Source organism: Oculina patagonica, chromosome 9 (assembly GCF_052425735.1).
Source record: "Oculina patagonica isolate OP01 chromosome 9, crgOcupat, whole genome shotgun sequence".
Taxonomy (NCBI): domain Eukaryota; kingdom Metazoa; phylum Cnidaria; class Anthozoa; order Scleractinia; family Oculinidae; genus Oculina; species Oculina patagonica.
This window is the reverse complement of record NC_135766.1, coordinates 7,615,752-7,632,954: the sequence shown is the minus strand read 5'-3', so window position 1 is coordinate 7,632,954 and position 17,203 is coordinate 7,615,752. Positions and strand designations below refer to the sequence as shown.

At 38.2% G+C, this 17,203-nt stretch overlaps 1 protein-coding gene and 1 non-coding gene across 3 annotated transcripts in view; one reads left to right on the top strand and one right to left on the bottom strand.

The window, feature by feature from the left end:
• The window catches only part of LOC144665586 (uncharacterized), a 17,699-nt gene extending 496 nt beyond the window's left edge, over positions 1-17,203 (bottom strand). Inside the window, exons 1-19 of one of the 2 annotated variants that reach the window (XM_078526843.1) lie at positions 16,288-17,203; positions 15,983-16,173; positions 14,791-14,886; positions 13,997-14,107; positions 13,170-13,280; positions 12,435-12,545; positions 11,971-12,078; positions 11,627-11,752; positions 11,145-11,297; positions 10,549-10,644; positions 10,236-10,352; positions 9,328-9,441; positions 8,679-8,801; positions 7,780-7,920; positions 6,979-7,107; positions 5,631-5,744; positions 4,899-5,030; positions 3,951-4,049; positions 3,420-3,514 (exon numbers count right to left, since the gene is read on the bottom strand). In XM_078526843.1, coding sequence (XP_078382969.1) covers positions 3,420-3,514; positions 3,951-4,049; positions 4,899-5,030; positions 5,631-5,744; positions 6,979-7,107; positions 7,780-7,920; positions 8,679-8,801; positions 9,328-9,441; positions 10,236-10,352; positions 10,549-10,644; positions 11,145-11,297; positions 11,627-11,752; positions 11,971-12,078; positions 12,435-12,545; positions 13,170-13,280; positions 13,997-14,107; positions 14,791-14,860 — 1,950 coding nt within the window. In that variant the 5' untranslated portion in view covers positions 14,861-14,886; positions 15,983-16,173; positions 16,288-17,203. Of the gene's footprint in view, positions 1-3,419; positions 3,515-3,950; positions 4,050-4,898; positions 5,031-5,630; positions 5,745-6,978; positions 7,108-7,779; positions 7,921-8,678; positions 8,802-9,327; positions 9,442-10,235; positions 10,353-10,548; positions 10,645-11,144; positions 11,298-11,626; positions 11,753-11,970; positions 12,079-12,434; positions 12,546-13,169; positions 13,281-13,996; positions 14,108-14,790; positions 14,887-15,982 lie in introns of both variants that reach the window. The other variant, XM_078526842.1, reaches the window with a different exon arrangement.
• Trnal-uag (transfer RNA leucine (anticodon UAG)) lies at positions 8,537-8,609 on the top strand. Its single transcript has one exon. It is a non-coding gene; the product is annotated as a tRNA-Leu (tRNA).

Here is a 17,203-nt window from a genome sequence, read left to right as displayed (position 1 = left end):
CGAATAAATGGAGTATTTACAGTATTGTGCAAAAGTAATGCAAACGAAAAGCGCGAATTTCGTTCTTTGTTTTCCCGACATTTCTTCAAAATTTCGCTCGCTAATTCGGGACGAAATTCGCAACGCTTTAAGCGATATATCGCTAGAACAAAGGCCGATAATTCAACGAATTGTCGTTACTACAACGACAATTCGCGGCGCTATGAGCGATATTTCGCTAGAACAACAACGACAATTCGCGACGCTTGGAGCGATGTTTCGCTAGAACAAAGACCGATAATTCAACGAATTGTCGTTAGCACAACGACAATTCGCGATCAAAAGCGATAGTTCGCTAGTTCATTAACGAAATTTCGTAACACAGCTGACGGCAGTTCGCCGGTCTTCAAGTTAAGTTCGCCACGCGATTGACACGATGCAATGTCATGTAACTTGCACGAAAAATGTGCTGTTAATTGTTCGGAAATGAGCTTCGATTCTTCTTAACATGAAGCTAACGGTATTTACTAAAAGCCATTGATCAGGTGAATAAGTCGCACATGAAATTTGCGAGAAGTTTAAGCAAATTCGCTGCAGTTTGCGGCGGTTCGTTGTAGATAAACTTAAACTTACCTCATCTATAAAGACTCCGAATCCATTTCGTTACGGAAGCAAAGCCCAAACACATTTTTAATGACACGAAAGCGGCTAGTAACCAACATAACAGATTTACAGGGATCCGAAATGTTTCTGTCCTCAAGAAATTGTTCTAATTGCTGTTTATAATTAAATGACTTTCTAACGGTCGCACGAAATAATTATAAGCCCTCAAACACATCCCCCATACACATTGCAGAAGTCACAAAAAATATTCTGTTTTCAAATTTATCAAGTTGACTTACGTTTATTTGTTGCACACCGTCGCTAATTAAGTTGCGCAACAATATATTTAGCATTTTCTCACATGCTATTGTTTTAAATTTCAAAAGAAAGCGAAAGCGTCATTCTGCACGCTTGTAGATTTTGACTTTTTTTCGTCGCGCGTAGAAGTAAATGTTTTTATAACTGCACATCAGAAAATATATTAATATCTGTTATCCTTATGCTTGTGCTTGCGTCGCTAGTGAAAACCAGGTCTTAGAAAATGCTTAAGAATGACATACCTGACACGCGACAACCATTGTTGTTTAAAAAAAAGAAAGAAGCCTCAAAGTGACACAAGACGCGGCAATTCCGCTTGATAAAAGTCGCTTTAAAAAAACACTCCCAAAACAAGTTGCACCAATGCTATTGATTGCATTAAGTAACTGCCAGCTTCTTTAAACTAGCACAGAATAAAACCTTTAATGCATCTACGGTTTTTTGCGCAACAATATATTTAGCATTTTCTCACATGCTATTGTTTTTAATTTCAAAAGAAAGCGAAAGCGTCCTTCCGCACGCTGGTTCATGTAGATTTTGGCGTGTTTTTTTTTCGTCGCGCGTAGTAGAAAATGTTTTTATAATTGCACATCAGAAAGCTTCCAGCTTCTTTAAAATATCACAGAACAAAACCTTAAATGCATCAGTACGGTTTTTTCAATTGAACTAAATAACAAAAGGCATGACACGCGACGCTGCAATTTCCCTTTATAAACCGCTTCTACAAGTCGTCACACCTTTGCTATTTTAATAGACCTCAAATCGTTGCTAATTATGAATAGAAATAGTACGTTTAAAAAGTCGATTGTCGCTATTTTTTCCCAGCAGCAATTCGCTTGGAAAAACAGATTTTGTTCTAAACAAAGTTCAAAACAGACATTTTGTTATTTATAGAGAACCATTGATTTTTTTGTTATCCTGTTTAGGAAATACATTATCAGATTTCACTTCGACTCGTTTTAATTTGTGTGTTTTCTTGTTCATAAGCAATAGACGGATCAAGTCATTTTATCCGAGGGTGCGTCCAAATATATGTAAATCGGATTTTTTATATGTCAATAGACAAATAGATTTGCCACGGATCCGGTAGTTTTCAGCTTCTTGATAATGCGAACGACGCTATCAAGGCTGAAAGTTAAATCTTCGGATTTCAATGACTTGAGGATTCCAGCTGGACGGAAACCTTGCTTGTGAAGGATTTCAATATGAGTCCTCGTATAACTTGAAACTTTTGGCATGATTAAAGTTAGCGTCCTTCGGAGCAAATGACTTTTAAACTGCCAAATGTGCTGATACTAAACGAAACTGTTGCTATGGTAGCAAACAAAGCACAGAGCCTGTGAAGGGGACTGGGGCTACATCGGGAAACATCGTGTGTGTTTATACACAGTTATCATTGCGTTCGAGAAAAAAGTTTGCTTTCGAATGAGTAACAACTAGTTTTTGTTAGAATTGGGATGCTTATGATTTGTGGAATGGCTTTGACAGTTAAGTTCCTGCTGGAAACTAGCCAGGTGAGTTTGTTTTAACCTTTTGTATAGATTGTAACATGAATTTACAAAAAAAAAATTGCCCATGTTCTCAAGCTAGCTGTGAAGAACGTAAGATTGTGTATTTTTCTTACAGCGAACTTTGCCGTAAAAGCAAACACCGACAGAAAGAAATGTCGTGCGAATGTTCGCAGCGAATTGTCGAGGTGAGCGAAGTATCGCGCGAAAGGTCGCAGCGAATTGTCGAGTTGAGCGAAATGTCGCGCGAAAGATCGAAGCGAATTGTCGAGGTGAGCGAAGTATCGCGCGAAAGATCGCAGCGAATTGTCGAGGTGAGCGAACTATCGCGCGAAAGATCGCAACGATTTATATACAAGGTTCTTAATAATCATTAAATGCGCGTTAAACAAAAAAAGGCCAGGTTGAGCATTTTAACGGGAATCAGAGCGGACACATGATTGATCCATGCTGTATGAAAAACACTTTATAACGTAGTAAATAATAAAGAAATAACGAAGATGAATAGCGAAGCGCGCGAGTGACGTCATGACTCAGACAAGACTCAGACAAACTAACCCGAATGGCGGACGATTTTCCTAAAACACTTTCTAAAACAGCCGGTGTTCCTAAAACACTTCATTGAAACGAAAACTTCGCCTAGATTCCCTTTATTTCTCTCAGAACACGCTGATGTTTGTAGAGCCTCGTGTGCAGTATAATCATTTGCATTCTATTATAGACCTCGCCCACTTCGCTAATGTTCAACAATGACACGAGCATGAGACAAAGAAAAAATTCCCCAACGGGAATCGAACTCATGGCCTCTCTGATACCGGTTGAGAGACTCGTGGTGAGCTGAGCCATTTACTAGGTTGATATGTGACACGCGTCCTGCGTATTGCTAGGAACAGCAATGTCGAAATCATTAAGTGTGTATAATAATAAAGATGGTAAACGTTTTTGTCATTGTTGAACAATTCATCTTCATTACTTTTTAACGTGCAGGTTTAAATGCTGCGTAAATCTTACCTAGCAATGTAAACCTGGCAAACAGATGCAGAAGCCTTGAACACAATGGTGATTGATTGGACAAAGCACATCTTCGCATCCTTTACCTTTTTCATCTGCAGTTCAACAAAATTAACAAAAAAACTAAATAACTTTGTTTAGACATGGTTATGTTTAAAGCTTGAAGTTTGTGGGGTTGTGTATTCCCGATCGAATTGTAATGGCCAATTCTGAAATAGATTTCCAGAATTAGAATTAGAATGGCCTCAAAACCTCTCTCTAGATAGAATTACACCGTGAGTCAATTCAAATAGAAGCAAGTGAGTACTAGTCTATGTTCTTTGCTCCTTAGTTTGTCATTTTTCCATTTTTTTTTTCAAGAATTTTGGTGTACTTGGGGGTGAAAGGAAAGGATCACAGCAGTGCTCTTTTATAGTTTCTACAACAACAAAAACACTGCAATAACAACTTCATAGATACTTTTAAAGTACTTCTAAATATAGATATACAAATAAATGAATTATTATTATAACCAGGATTGATCATATTTACCTTTAACGCATGCGTATCCAGTTCCGATGTAGCCCTTCCTACACCGACATCTACCATTAATGCAATCAGCATTTACATCACAGTTTGCGCACTTATCAACTAAAGGATGACAAAAAAGCTGTAAACTATAATCGAAGAACCTTTCTATTTGTTATTTTTTATCTATTTCGGTCTGTTCTAAACAAATCAAAAGTGTGTTCAAGCAAACCATTGTTTGTAAGCGCTAAAAGGTTTCCGCATCTGTAATAAACATTATAGCACAACTTAAGTAAAGCGCGCGTTCTGATTGGTTAATCCAGCGTCTACTATTTTGCCCATGGGTGCACACTGACGTTTGCCTTCAACCTGAGCGCCCGCGCCGATCTGATGCGACATGGCACAAAAAGTACCACTACTTTGCGTGTTTTTACATGTTTTCTCGATTTTCCTGTGAATTTGAAAAGCTAAACATAAGAAAAACCATTTCTCCGTAATGCTGAAATACTTTGAGGTATAATGCAAGTTTAACTAAAATAATTCAAAAGTTTGTTTGGTTGTTTTTTCTTTTAGGTTTTTTGTCAGCGTTTGCGCGAGCACTACACGCAATTGTTTAATTATACGCGCGGACTTTTACCTCAAAGAAACTTTAATAAATCTCCTATAAGTTGTGCTATAAAACAAATGGTAAACGTCACAGTGTGCACTATTGAGTTACAGATGCAATTGGGAGGTTTGCTAAGTACTCAGGAAGCTAGAGTCTAGACTGTTACACTTCTTTCGTACTTAGCAACCTCCCGCATGCATCTGTAATTCGCGCTGCGACGTTTACCATTTGTTAATTTGCAAGCATTTCAAGGTACTGATAGTATGTACATTACAGGACTGGTAGCATATAGCTAGAGACTCGGGATCAAAGTTATATTAATGTGCTACATGGATAAGGAGTCAGAAATTTATGTGTTTACATACCATCACAGTGTGGTCCAGTGTACTGCAAGGTACAAATACAGTCATAAGATCCCAGTGCTCTCTCCACACACGTCCCTCCGTTTAAACACGGTCTTGAGTAACACGATCCTGGGCCAACCGTTGGAACAATTTCTGTGTATTTAAAAGTAAACAGAGAATTATGTCACCAATACTTCTTCGACGTTATAGCACTCAATTTACCAAGTGACGAGTAGGATACATTTATACGTTAGGCAGTTATGCTGTAAAAAAAATTGAAGTAGCCAAAGAAGATCCTTTCTTGTTAGGTTATTTTACGATGACTAAAAATTCACCCTACGAAAAAAATATAGCAACTGGTACATTTACCCATACTATTTAGCACACGAAAACTCTAAAAACGCAAATCAAACTGAACGCACATAGATGCTCTGTAAACTCTAAATTTAGCACGAGCAATGTTAGCACAGGGACGAATTTTGCAAAAAAGGCTTTCTTTGTGCCTAAAGCTGTGTTAGGATCGCAAGGCATTGTGATAATAATGTACCCGCAATCTTTTTTCCTTACACCCCTTAGACTGATTTGTAGAAATGACTTACAATTTAACAATTGACATTGGTCCAAACTGAATTGTTGGTAAATATAATTAGATGAATCTGGACTGCGAAAGAAGAATTGAGACTGTAGGTGGGGTGTTATCCTTGACCTCCCGAACAGATAGCCATTTGCTTTACCGTCTGTTGCTATACTGACCTCCACAGGTGGCCCCAGTGAAGCCTGCAGGACATTTACATTCGAACACGTGGGTCGCAATGTCAGTACAAACTCCATTGTTTAAACATGGTTTGTTGCATTTACATTCGGTGCCTAAAGACATAAGTAAACGGTTCTTTGTAAAAGAAAGTTAGGAGTAAATATTGATAGTAGTAGTAGCAGCAGCAGCAGCAGCAGCAGAAGCAGCAGCAGTAGTAGTAGTTGTAGCAACAGCAGCAGTAGCAGCAGTAGCAGCAGCAGCAGTTGTAAAGACTTAATATTAAAATACTAAGATTTGAGCTAATAATTAAATTACATCTGTAATTTAATTTAATATAACACAACTTTGACACGCGATTCTTTTAAAGGCATATGCTGTGGGCAACACAATGAGTGACTACATTGTGGTCCAGACCTATGTCGGTAAGAAGCAAAGGAAATCTTGAAAATGAAGCAAGATGGTCGAAAAAACCGGCTCTGACTCAAATTGTTTTATATTGTGACAGAGACTTCATGTTATACCTTACCAAGGTTCAATTTTCATTTTTGTGGGATCTTGTGAATCTTTTGATGAACGCCAAAGAAGTTTGCACAAAATGCTGTTATTATTGCTTGATAGCCGCACGGTTGAAAACGACTAGATGAAATGTCTCATTGCTTCTGAGAAGTGGATAACTCTGTTGTTGATTTTTTTTTTTAATTGACTTCTATCGAATTAACGGACTCGGATTTAAATCGCAATGGCGTCGCTCGTATGATTTTATGTAACTTTGATCATCCTTCATGCAAAATATCTACTTCGATCCCATACGTATAAAACTCTAAACCCAAAAACCTGAAAACCTAAAACATGTGATTAAAATATCGGAAGATTTAAAGGACTACCGGTCAGCTTTTTGTGTTGATTGATTAGGCTTAAATATTGAATAAGAGAGATGGTAAATGTCAGGGCTTCAATATTTTTGGCTACTTTTGCTTAAGTTAAAATCCGGCCTCACTTTGTTCATGATGAATCGCTGATAAAAAATACCGTCTGTGTAACGTTACGCCACCCGAAAAGTGCAAAATGTCGGGTTCGCGCGAAGTGAAATATGAGGTTTGGGTACGATGACCGTTTTTTAAGGGTCTTGTGCCTTTAGAATTTATTGAACACTTTATAAAATACAAGCAAAACTATTTTCCTGACGGTCGACACGATTTCTTTGATTTTTACTGACACGATCTGCCCTTCCCTAAGGGTATTGAATGTAAAATCTATTCAGTTCAAAAGTAAAATAAAATACTTATAAGGGCGTGAACGTTCTAGGTCAATAGTAATGGTTTCTGCGTTAGCGTATAGATGACTTACATTCACAGTTCGGTCCATAATACTTATCCGGGCAAAGACATTGATATGTGTGAAGGTCCGGCCGAGCACCTTGAACAAACTTACAAACCCCGTTGTTTTGGCATGGATTGGAAAAGCATGGATTTGTACCTGAAATAGGGTAAATGAAAAAGGAACTCATGATGAATAATTAACAATGATCCTTTTGCCGGGGTTTTCGCGCCTGTTGGATATAAAATGATAAATAGCCAACAAAAAGCCACACCTTTAGTAGCAATCTCAAGTTTGATCTCCTCACCAAGCTTGCTTTTTAAAGACATATTCAATGTAACTTACCCGTCGGGGTACTCCCATATGTGGCCTATATAGGTATATGCCGCCCGATAGGGTATGGTTTTTGAGGTTGTCGATCCTTAAATAGGGTATCATTTTTGCTCCTTTTGGCAATGTGTTCCCGGTGTAATCCTTAGATAGGGTACCTAAATTCTATTAGCTAAAATAAACGCCCAGCTAAACGAAAAAAGGTATCTTAAAACTGAATTTTCTGTTCAGGTATAAGTAAAGCGATTTTATAAAGATTTGTGTCTTGCCGTGCGCGGCTAGCCGTTATTTGGGTCTTCACGGAACGCTTCTCCTCCCCTTGAATAGGGTGTCATTTTTCGGTTTTGGGCCTTAAAAAGGGTATCAATTTTCGCTTTCTTTATCCTTAAATAAGGTCAGGGTTTAAGAACCTTGGCGGCACACCCCTATCCGAAATTTATGGGAGTACCCCCCCCCGGGTAACTTATCACAATAAGTGATATATGCAATGTATTTACTCACCAGAGTAGACGCATCCGAATCTTTCAACATAAGTAGTTTCTTTTCCATTGTAATCTGGACAGTAACACTCGCCCACTGCATCACACTTTGCATCCAGAGTTACTTTATTGGTAAGAGGTCGAGATTTAGGGCAGCCACACACTATCAAAACAAGTATCGTGATAAAATCACTTAACCAAATGTCAACATTCGAATTAATCTTGCTTGTTAGCCTGTGCGCATTGGTTTTATAGCGATGAATGGGAATTTCTTTTAACGATTACATTATAAGCTCTAGATTTATCATAGCAAATTTAAGCAATAGACCGCGCTTTTTAGGGCTTAACTGGCGTAATTAAACCACGTGCAATTTTGGGAGAACACGAGAAAAGCTTGTAAATCATGAGCCGTCGGGCGAGTGATTTACAAGCGTTACTGAAGGCAGAGGATTTCTTCAAGTTTCTCCCGTGTCGGAGAGTCAGGCGAGTGATTTACAAGCGTTACTGAAGGCAGAGGATTTCTTCAAGTTTCTCCCGTGTCGGAGAGTCAGGCGAGTGATTTACAAGCGTTACTGAAGGCAGAGTCGTGTCAGAGAGGAATGACTGGACACCAATGACGTAAGACTACGCGGATGTCCGTACTGTGCTACGTCTTCATTTCCGGGTTTCGTTTGCTTTTGTTTATAATGTATTATTTGATTGTATTATTTCATTAAATAAGATATTAAATAGCATCGAACTCGGAAAAAAGCCCACATTTCACCCTTGCTCACCACAGAGTCCCAGTAGCTCAGTGGTAGAGCATCCGTCCTAGAACACGGAGGGTCGTGGGTTCAAATCCCATCTGGAACTCGGATTTTTTTCCGAGTTCGATGCTATTTAATATCTTATTTAATACTTTTTCATTGTTGAGTTTAATACCTTCACAGTTCTTTCCAGTATACCTCCCTATGCAGCGACATTGATATTCATTCCTAATTTGGTCAAAACTGCACGTCCCTCCATGAGCACAAGGTTGTGAATTACATGGATTGGGCAAAGGAACTACAAAGCAACATAAACAAGAAAATTGCCACTAAACTCAATTAAATCATCATATCTACTGATATACATTTTAAAGATTTTTGAGAATGAAGACAAAGAACACAGGAACGGCCAGGAGTTCTTTTGATATATTAGATGTACAATCGTTTCGATTTGTTTTGGTGAATCAAACCTCCTCCTCAAATGGCTTCAAGGAGTTTGACTTGAGATTCATCAGTTACAATATAGATTAAACCTCCGGCAGAAACGAGAATTGCTTCGAGAACTCCGGAGGTATGAGAAATCGGGGGTAAAACTACATAGAAGTACTATCCAAAGGAAAAGAAAATTGGTTCGAGAAATCGGGACTCTACTGTATTTTTACAAGCACTTGGTTCATGTGCATTGCTTTTTATTCGATTCCTTGTTAAAGGTTTCTCTTTTTCTTTTGAGGTGAATTCCCAGAGAGTTTTGGCCAATAACATTTTCTTCCGTACATAACTCAGAACATCCCTTCCCCTGTAGTCCAATATTTTACAATACTTACGCTCGCAGTTAACTCCAGTAAAGCCCGGAGTACAGGTACAAACATAAGAATTGTCATAAGCGGTGCACGTGCCGTTGTTTTTGCACGGGTTGCTGACACATGGGGTGCAATATGCTGTTAAGAAAAAATTAAAAAATTTAAATTCACTTCGTTTTCAAATTGCAGCGACGCTCTCTTCGTTCGTACGTTGGGAACTCGAACTATTTCGTCAGGTTTTTGTGAGACAGGCCTTACACTGAAACCATACTCAACTAGGTAATGAAATGATAAAACACTCAGTTATACGACACGGCATAATGTTGACTTAACATGCATGGCCCTTAATCTGTGCCGCGGCGCACAAAAGTCAAGGACTCCCAATCCTGGCGGGTGACTCCCCACGAGTACAAATGTTTGAACATAGGGCTGGGACTCCAACACAATAAATAGGCACGTTATTTCATTACCATGTCCTGCTTTTACAAGGCTGACAATATTTTAGTAAGGACGATCGAAGGAAGAATACATATAAAATGATAAATACAGTGAACTCCCGTCTGGCGGACACCCCGTTATTACAGACAGGGGTTTAAGTCCCGGCAAATAAGAATCACTGAAAATAACTCTCACTACTACGGACTTTCTCTATTGCGGACATCAAACCGTGGTCCCGAAGGTGTTCGTTATAGAGAGAGTTGACTGTAGCTATAAATAATCAAAGTCAGCGAACGAGACAACAAGACGGGATGGACGGATCGCCTTGCCGCGGAGGCAGAACGGGCAACCAAGAAGACGACTGACATTTCAGCCTATTGAAGGTTACTTCTGTTAACAGACCAAATGCTGCCTCGAAGTCGACATGGCTCTCGAACACATCCTTGTTTGTAACAATTGTGCCTTATAGTTCGTCTCGCGATGTAGTCACTTACATTCACAATGTGCTCCACAATATCCTTTTTCGCATTCACAAATGTATGACCTGTCTGGGCCCAAAACACACACTCCTTTGTTCTTGCAGGGATTTGGTATGCAGGGGTCTTTAATTGCTGAAACAGAAAGTGGGTACAATAAACTCTTTCGAATATTGCCAAGTTGAAAGTGTGCTCTATCGGATTTGATTAAAGCTATAGTTTATCACGCAGATAACTATTACAGAACATGGAAGATTAATATTTTTTGCAAGCAGTGAATTGAATAGCTGGCTAGTAAAAGGATGCATGTGTAGAACAAGTTGAAAGTTACCTGAACAATGAAAGCCATCCCCAACATAGTTCTGTTTACACACACAATGATTGTTGATGCATTCAGCGTTTACATCGCACTTGTCACATATTTTACCTATGGAGAAAAAAGAAAAAAAATAGAACAGATAACTTTTAAATGTTCCGCTTCCTGTCCAAGTAAGACGTTCACTTCCATCGCTTCTCTCTCTTTCGATTTTCTTTATCCTATTTGGTCATCAACCTTTCCACACGCTTCCTAATTTGATGATAAATTAGCTTCGCTGCGAGTCATAAGGGACTTCGGATTTCGAGGCCCACTGAAGGTTCAGCGTTCACCTGATGTATTTTCTACAGTGTCTCTCTCTCCCAACCTATGAAGCATATCATGGCAACAGACAAATGAACAAGACAAAATGTGGTCCATCGTTATTTAAAGGAGTAGCAATATACTGTTATCAATTTCATACTTCCAAGGCCGGACTTAATTTGCTTGTGATATTCAGTTACCTTAAGAGTTTTAAAAGTCATCTGATTTAATCAATCTTCTGTATAATCATACAAAGCTCGTTTTAATCAGTTTTAGTTATAAGGAAGAAAAACAAAGAAATTATTTACTTTCGCATTTCTGTCCTGTAAATCCTGGCAGACACCGACAGTAGAAATTCAGCATGTGTGGAACGATATCCCTGACAGTTACGTCTTGTGGAGTTTGCTCATCAATGCAGGTTCCTCCGTTCAAACAGATGAAGTCCAAACATGGGTTTGGAACTGTAAAATATTTCAATTATTTAAAACATCTAAACGCATATAACTTTGGAGGGTTTTCATTGCGCTGTTTACGAAAGCTTTAAATAGTAACCTTTTAACTGATGTTATTAAAAGAAAATTAGACAAATACCTTGGATAGATGGTAGTGTCACAAATATTTTCTTTAATTGAGAACATCTTATCTTAAAGTTCCAACTGATACACTTATTGAAGACCACTTAGTACAGCTGCTTAGGAACATTTGTCAAAACGACGGCGGTCAAATATAAGAACAACAAGCTACGATACTCACCACAACTTAGAAAATATAACTTATTTTTCCTACTTACTATGACATAACCTTCCTTTGAACCCACGCGGACAGACGCACTTGTAAGTCCATTTGTGATGTCCGACACTCCTTTCGATAGTGCATTTTCCTCCATTAACACAGGGACTTGGATTGCACACGTGATCTAGACGATAATATGTCCTTTTTAATGAGATCTACAGCACGAACGCATGCCTTACCAGTCAAGAGCTGAAAGATCACTTAAAATACATGACACTGCAGAATGCTTAATTTCGTAAAACAATTTTCCCTGCGATCTAACTGCTGAACATAATAATAATGACAAAGAAATGATTTTTTTTATTTTCATTTATAATTCATTTTTAGTTTCAGAACGCTTACCCTGGCAGTAGGTACCAATGTATCCTTTTTCACAAACACAAGGAGCTGTTGGATTCTCCACGCATTTTCCACCGTGATAGCATGGGTTATGAAAGCAAACTAGGGTTTCTGAAGGGCACCGTCAGTGAAAACAAAAACATCTAGCTGTCAGTTATTATTATCTGAAGTTTTACTGGTATTCATAATCTCAATTTTGTCGAGTCGACTTTTTGTGGCATAGAAATGTTAACTAAGCGATTTAAGAATTTTAATTTTTAAAGTAAGCATATAAACCGCTTGTCTTGCCTAAAAAAAATGAACGGTAGTTTAAAAGTTTCCAACTGCGAATTTTACGCGGGTATATAGTTAGACCTTTTCAATCAAACACGATCGCTTTTGTTCTTAGTAGAATCTCGAGCATATTGTCACCTCTATTGAATACCAGTCAAGTCTCCATTTATTCTTATCAACTATCAGAATCATACCTGTGCAAAATGGTCCTTTATGAGAAGGCGGACAATCACACTTAGCACTTCCTTGTATGTCTTTACACACACCATTGTTTTTACAGGGATTTGGGAAACAAGGATCCACATCTAAAGTGAAATAAATAAAAGGAATAAATAGCAAGAAATAAAAATATATGCGACAAATAGATTCTTTTTTTAGAGTCAAAATGACATGAAATACCATTTATGATATAAAACGGGAAAACAGTATATGATTAGGTAATATTCTGTAAATTGTGCATATAATCTCATGCACTTATCAATCTTTAAGTAATGTAAGGATTCAAATCGCTGTCGAGGGCTCGTTTGTTTGATATCATGACCGAGACTTTGGAAGGCGACTGTGTATCACAAGCACTATTTAGCGGCCCTGCCATGAAGGACTCAAACAATCCAAGTCTTTTAAGCCGTTTTTTTTTTGTTTAAAGCTAAAACATAGCGATAAGAAAACGAAGTTTTGACTTCTCTGAGTTCCTTTTAACGTGGAGAGGTCGAAACGTCGTTTTTATCACTATGTTTTATCTCAAAATATATTTTTGAGAAATCGTTTCTTGTTAGTTTAATTGTTTTAGGAATAAAAAGAGCTTGCCTTTTTCTTCGGAAAAATATGGCCTTCTCTTTAGAATAACCCAGTCAGACGTATTGCATAGGTTGCATTGTGGCATATCTTTCTCATGATCAGCTGTACTACTTGTGCTTTAATAACATCACCTTTACATTGCACGCCCTTGTATCCTTCTTCGCAGATGCATTTGAAGCTATTCATAGTCTCAACGCAGGTGGCATGATGGGAACAAGGGTTGGGTTTGCAGAAATTGCGGTCTGAAAAATAAAAGAACTCGTCTTCAGTTGTTTATCACAAGCTTTATAATCTCATTGATAGAAAAGAAGTAGGTAGGGCAGATCCACGCTGTTTACAATTTACTTCTTTTTTTCAGTTTCACAAGTCTCAGTCGTTAAAGATAAACTCTGGTAACAAAAGTCAAATTTTTATATCAGTTTATAACAAAAGAGAAACAGCTCAACTATCACTTTCTTATTTATACACAGACACTCTGGAAATGTCCGAAGGGAGACTTAGTTGTGGGCCCGGAAAATGTCAACAAGCATTTTCTCGTATTTTTCTTATGTTTTTATATCCTGAGAGGGTTGGGAAAAGCGAGAGACTAAAAGATCGAGGAGAAAACGTCGCAAGCGACAGTAAACAGCTGATATTGAAAGGTCAGTTCAAGTGTCGCCAATAAGATAATAGTGAACCAGTCAGACTACGAAGCAAATACACGTGACCGCTGTAAGACGCGCGAGACCAAGTCACTATTTATTTGAAATTTAGGTTAAAAAGCCACTACTGTTTTTGGTTTCGCATCCGATCGCATCATATAAGAGCATAGCAAAGTCAAAGCAATGAAAAACCACTTTTTGTGCCTCGTTTGCGCCAACCAAACCCGCACCCCACGGTTTGATAATCAGTCAGCTAATATAAACGATTATGCTACAATGATAAAGCACCTATTACCATAAACATTACGTCGACGTACCTTGGCATGTGTTTCCCATAAATCCTTTATCGCAGTGGCATTTGAAACCTTTGGAAAGCTCTTCACAAGTTCCTCCATTCTTACAAGGATTATAGTAACAAAATAAGGTGTCTGGAGTTCAAGACATGAGAGCATGGAGTCAGTATTTTCTTAGACCCTTTTTGCCATGCCATTTGCCATGAATCAAATAGTGAATCCCCGCAAAAAGTACCAATATTGAAAGTAGTAGCCTCACGAGCAGACGAAAGTCTGCGAAGGCTACGGAAGTAGTGAGCTATCAAAATATAGCTTAAGCTTAATAAGCATTGCCACATCAGATCATTTTATATTTACAGTGCAAATGAAACGTTTTTAAAACATGACATAAAGTACCGACCTCCCGCAAGTTGTGATCTTAGAAAGACAACAACCATTGATACCTTAGAGATCATACAATGTACGAACCTAACGAATATGCCATTTTATGGAATGCTGCAAACATAATTGCTGTTTTATTATAAAACAAGTGTTTTCAGCTCCAGCTGGCCTTGGCTGAATACCGTGAAAGCAGCGGCGAAAGAAAATTATAACTTGTGTTTGTTCGCCATCCGACTGGCTGAGAAAACTAAATATTTGCAGACTGGTTACACCTAGCCTGCGAAAAGCATTTCAATTTTTTGTTGTTGATGTTTCCTCCTATAGTTTTGTTTTAATTTGTTTCCTTTAGTGTGTGTATTTCCTAATCGTATAGATAAACCAAGTACCAGCGTTCACGGTGAAGGAAACGTGGTGAATTTGCTTTAAAAGGGGCTTACCTTCGCATAGAGGACCACTATACTTTGGAGGGCACAAACATTTGAACACACCATTGATACCCATTGTCATAACGCCACCATTCTTGCATTGATTTCCTACATGTAAACAGGTTTCTTATAAGTAACCCTCTTGTACTCAAAAAATCGGTTCAATGTAATTTGCTGAACGGACTGGCCTTTTTTTTCTCTGTTGGATAGTCTACCTGTAGTTAGCCCCATGGAGTGTCTCGCTTTAAGACAGTTTATAAATATTATTTTGTGGCTAACTATTGACAAACTTGTATAATCTGACTGGCTACGCAGGTGCATTCAATCGATCTGGCGTTATAGTTTACCACTGAATTTTCTGTGATTTTTGTCAGTTTAAATTGATCACGTGACGTGACGAGATCGTGTTCATCCAAGGAGGGCTACTATCATAACAGTAGTATTTCTGTCGAAAAACCCTAGACTTATGGTTTCCGTTAAAAAATTGCCCAAAGCGTCAACTTAAGTGAGAGATCAGGTCGAACATGAAAATATGAGTCAAGTGTTACGATAGAAATAAACGCTATCAGTCCCCTACCCCGTAAAAATGTGTTTATGATGTAACAAAGAGAGAAACTCCTACCTGTTTAATAACAAACATGAAATTGCGCTTATAACGTGACCGAAACACGGCGTAGCATAAAAGCAGCAATACTGTCAAAATTGTTGTTAAATAAAATTCGTGTTGGTAAACGACTGTGGCTCTAGCGTTACTTATAGTAAATAAACCAAGAAGAAGAAGGGTCACTTAGAAAACAAAGACAACGCCTTGTTTATTATTAATAGAAACCTAAATTTTGTTCAGTTAGTTTCTCTGTTATGTGCGGTAAAAATAACAGATAGGTTTTAGAAGAAAAGATAAATAAGAAGTCTTTTAAGCCATGTCTCCCTCATTCAATTAAATCTAATTAAGTGGGCGGTAAAATAAAAATTGCAAATAATTTTCAAACTCGTGTAAAATCAACACTTCATAAAAGTAAAACAATAGTCATCAAAAGCAACCATAACACGACTGAAGAGCGTAGAAAAACAGGACAGATGTTCTGTAAACTGGTTATAAGTAAAATGTATGGACACATAGCGATGATTTGTAAACTCACTCACTGTCTTAGTCCAGTCCACAGTCACATTTAAAGTTGATGGGTATTGATTAACACTGACTTACGTTCATGGATATGTACATGAAGCTCGTGCACATCAGGTGGAGTGTGTACAGGAAAACAGCACGGATGTCCGTGTCCGTCCTTGGGTTCCGCGGAGTGATTCGCGTCCGCTGCTAGCAAATTGGCTTTCTTTTCTCCACTTGTACGTTTACCATCAGTCTGGGCCTTCACTTTTGTCGTGTGTGCTTGCAAACTTTTTCCGCCAATGATAAAGATTAAAGCAATGCATCTTAGTATGTAACGTAGGGCCATTTTATTTTGATCAAAGCCGAGAGGAATAAAATTCCCGTTGAACTATATTACTTACAATGTAAATATGGTTTATTCCCTGTTTTCTTGATTAAAGACTAGAAAGGAGTATAATTCGGTCACCAGTGAAAGTTTGAAGAATTTGTCATTAAATGTCAGACGGTTTTTAAATTATGCATCCAGAGATCCGAGCAATATTATTGACAAACAGTGTTCACAAGTCCGCACCAGAGACGCAATACGGATCATATTCAGCAGCTGGGCACAGGTCTCTATTTAAAAATTGTCTATCTCATGTTGGAATACTCTTGTATAATTCACCTCAAAAAAAGGACGCCATGGAACTAAACTGCCCTTATATAATTCACCTCAAATGAATAATGCCAATGGAACTAACAGAGCGTTAAGAGCGGTGATTGGTACCTCACAACGGAAGGTCGATCATAACTTCAATTGCCGGTGCTAAGACTCTGACTGCCAGGCATAAGACTCCTTACATCCACTTGTTGCAAGACCCTAAGCGGCGGCTTTGCGTCTACCTACAAGCGCATCTAAGACTCTTCAAAGCCGGTTATATAACATCCCTTACAACCACCGATTAAACTTGCAATCGTCCGAACTACACTTCTTATCTTACGAACGTCGTTTCTTACAAAGGGCGCATTTGCCATGTAACGCCTTTTATTTATGAATTGTACTTGTTACCGATTAGATACAGAATCGAATTTAAAATACTTCTAATTACTTTTAAGATTCTTAGTTTTTTAGCGCCTTCTTATTTATCATCCCTTATTTCTCTTAGGCTCCCCTCCAAATATAATCTTAGGAATTCTAGCGATAAACTTTTACTTAGCTATCCACGTTTTAAATCAAAAGCCACACTAGGTGACCGTTCTTTTACCTGTGCTGCACCGAAACTTTGGAACGCGCTTCCATTTGACATAAGAAGTGCCAGCCGACTGTTAGTATTTTTA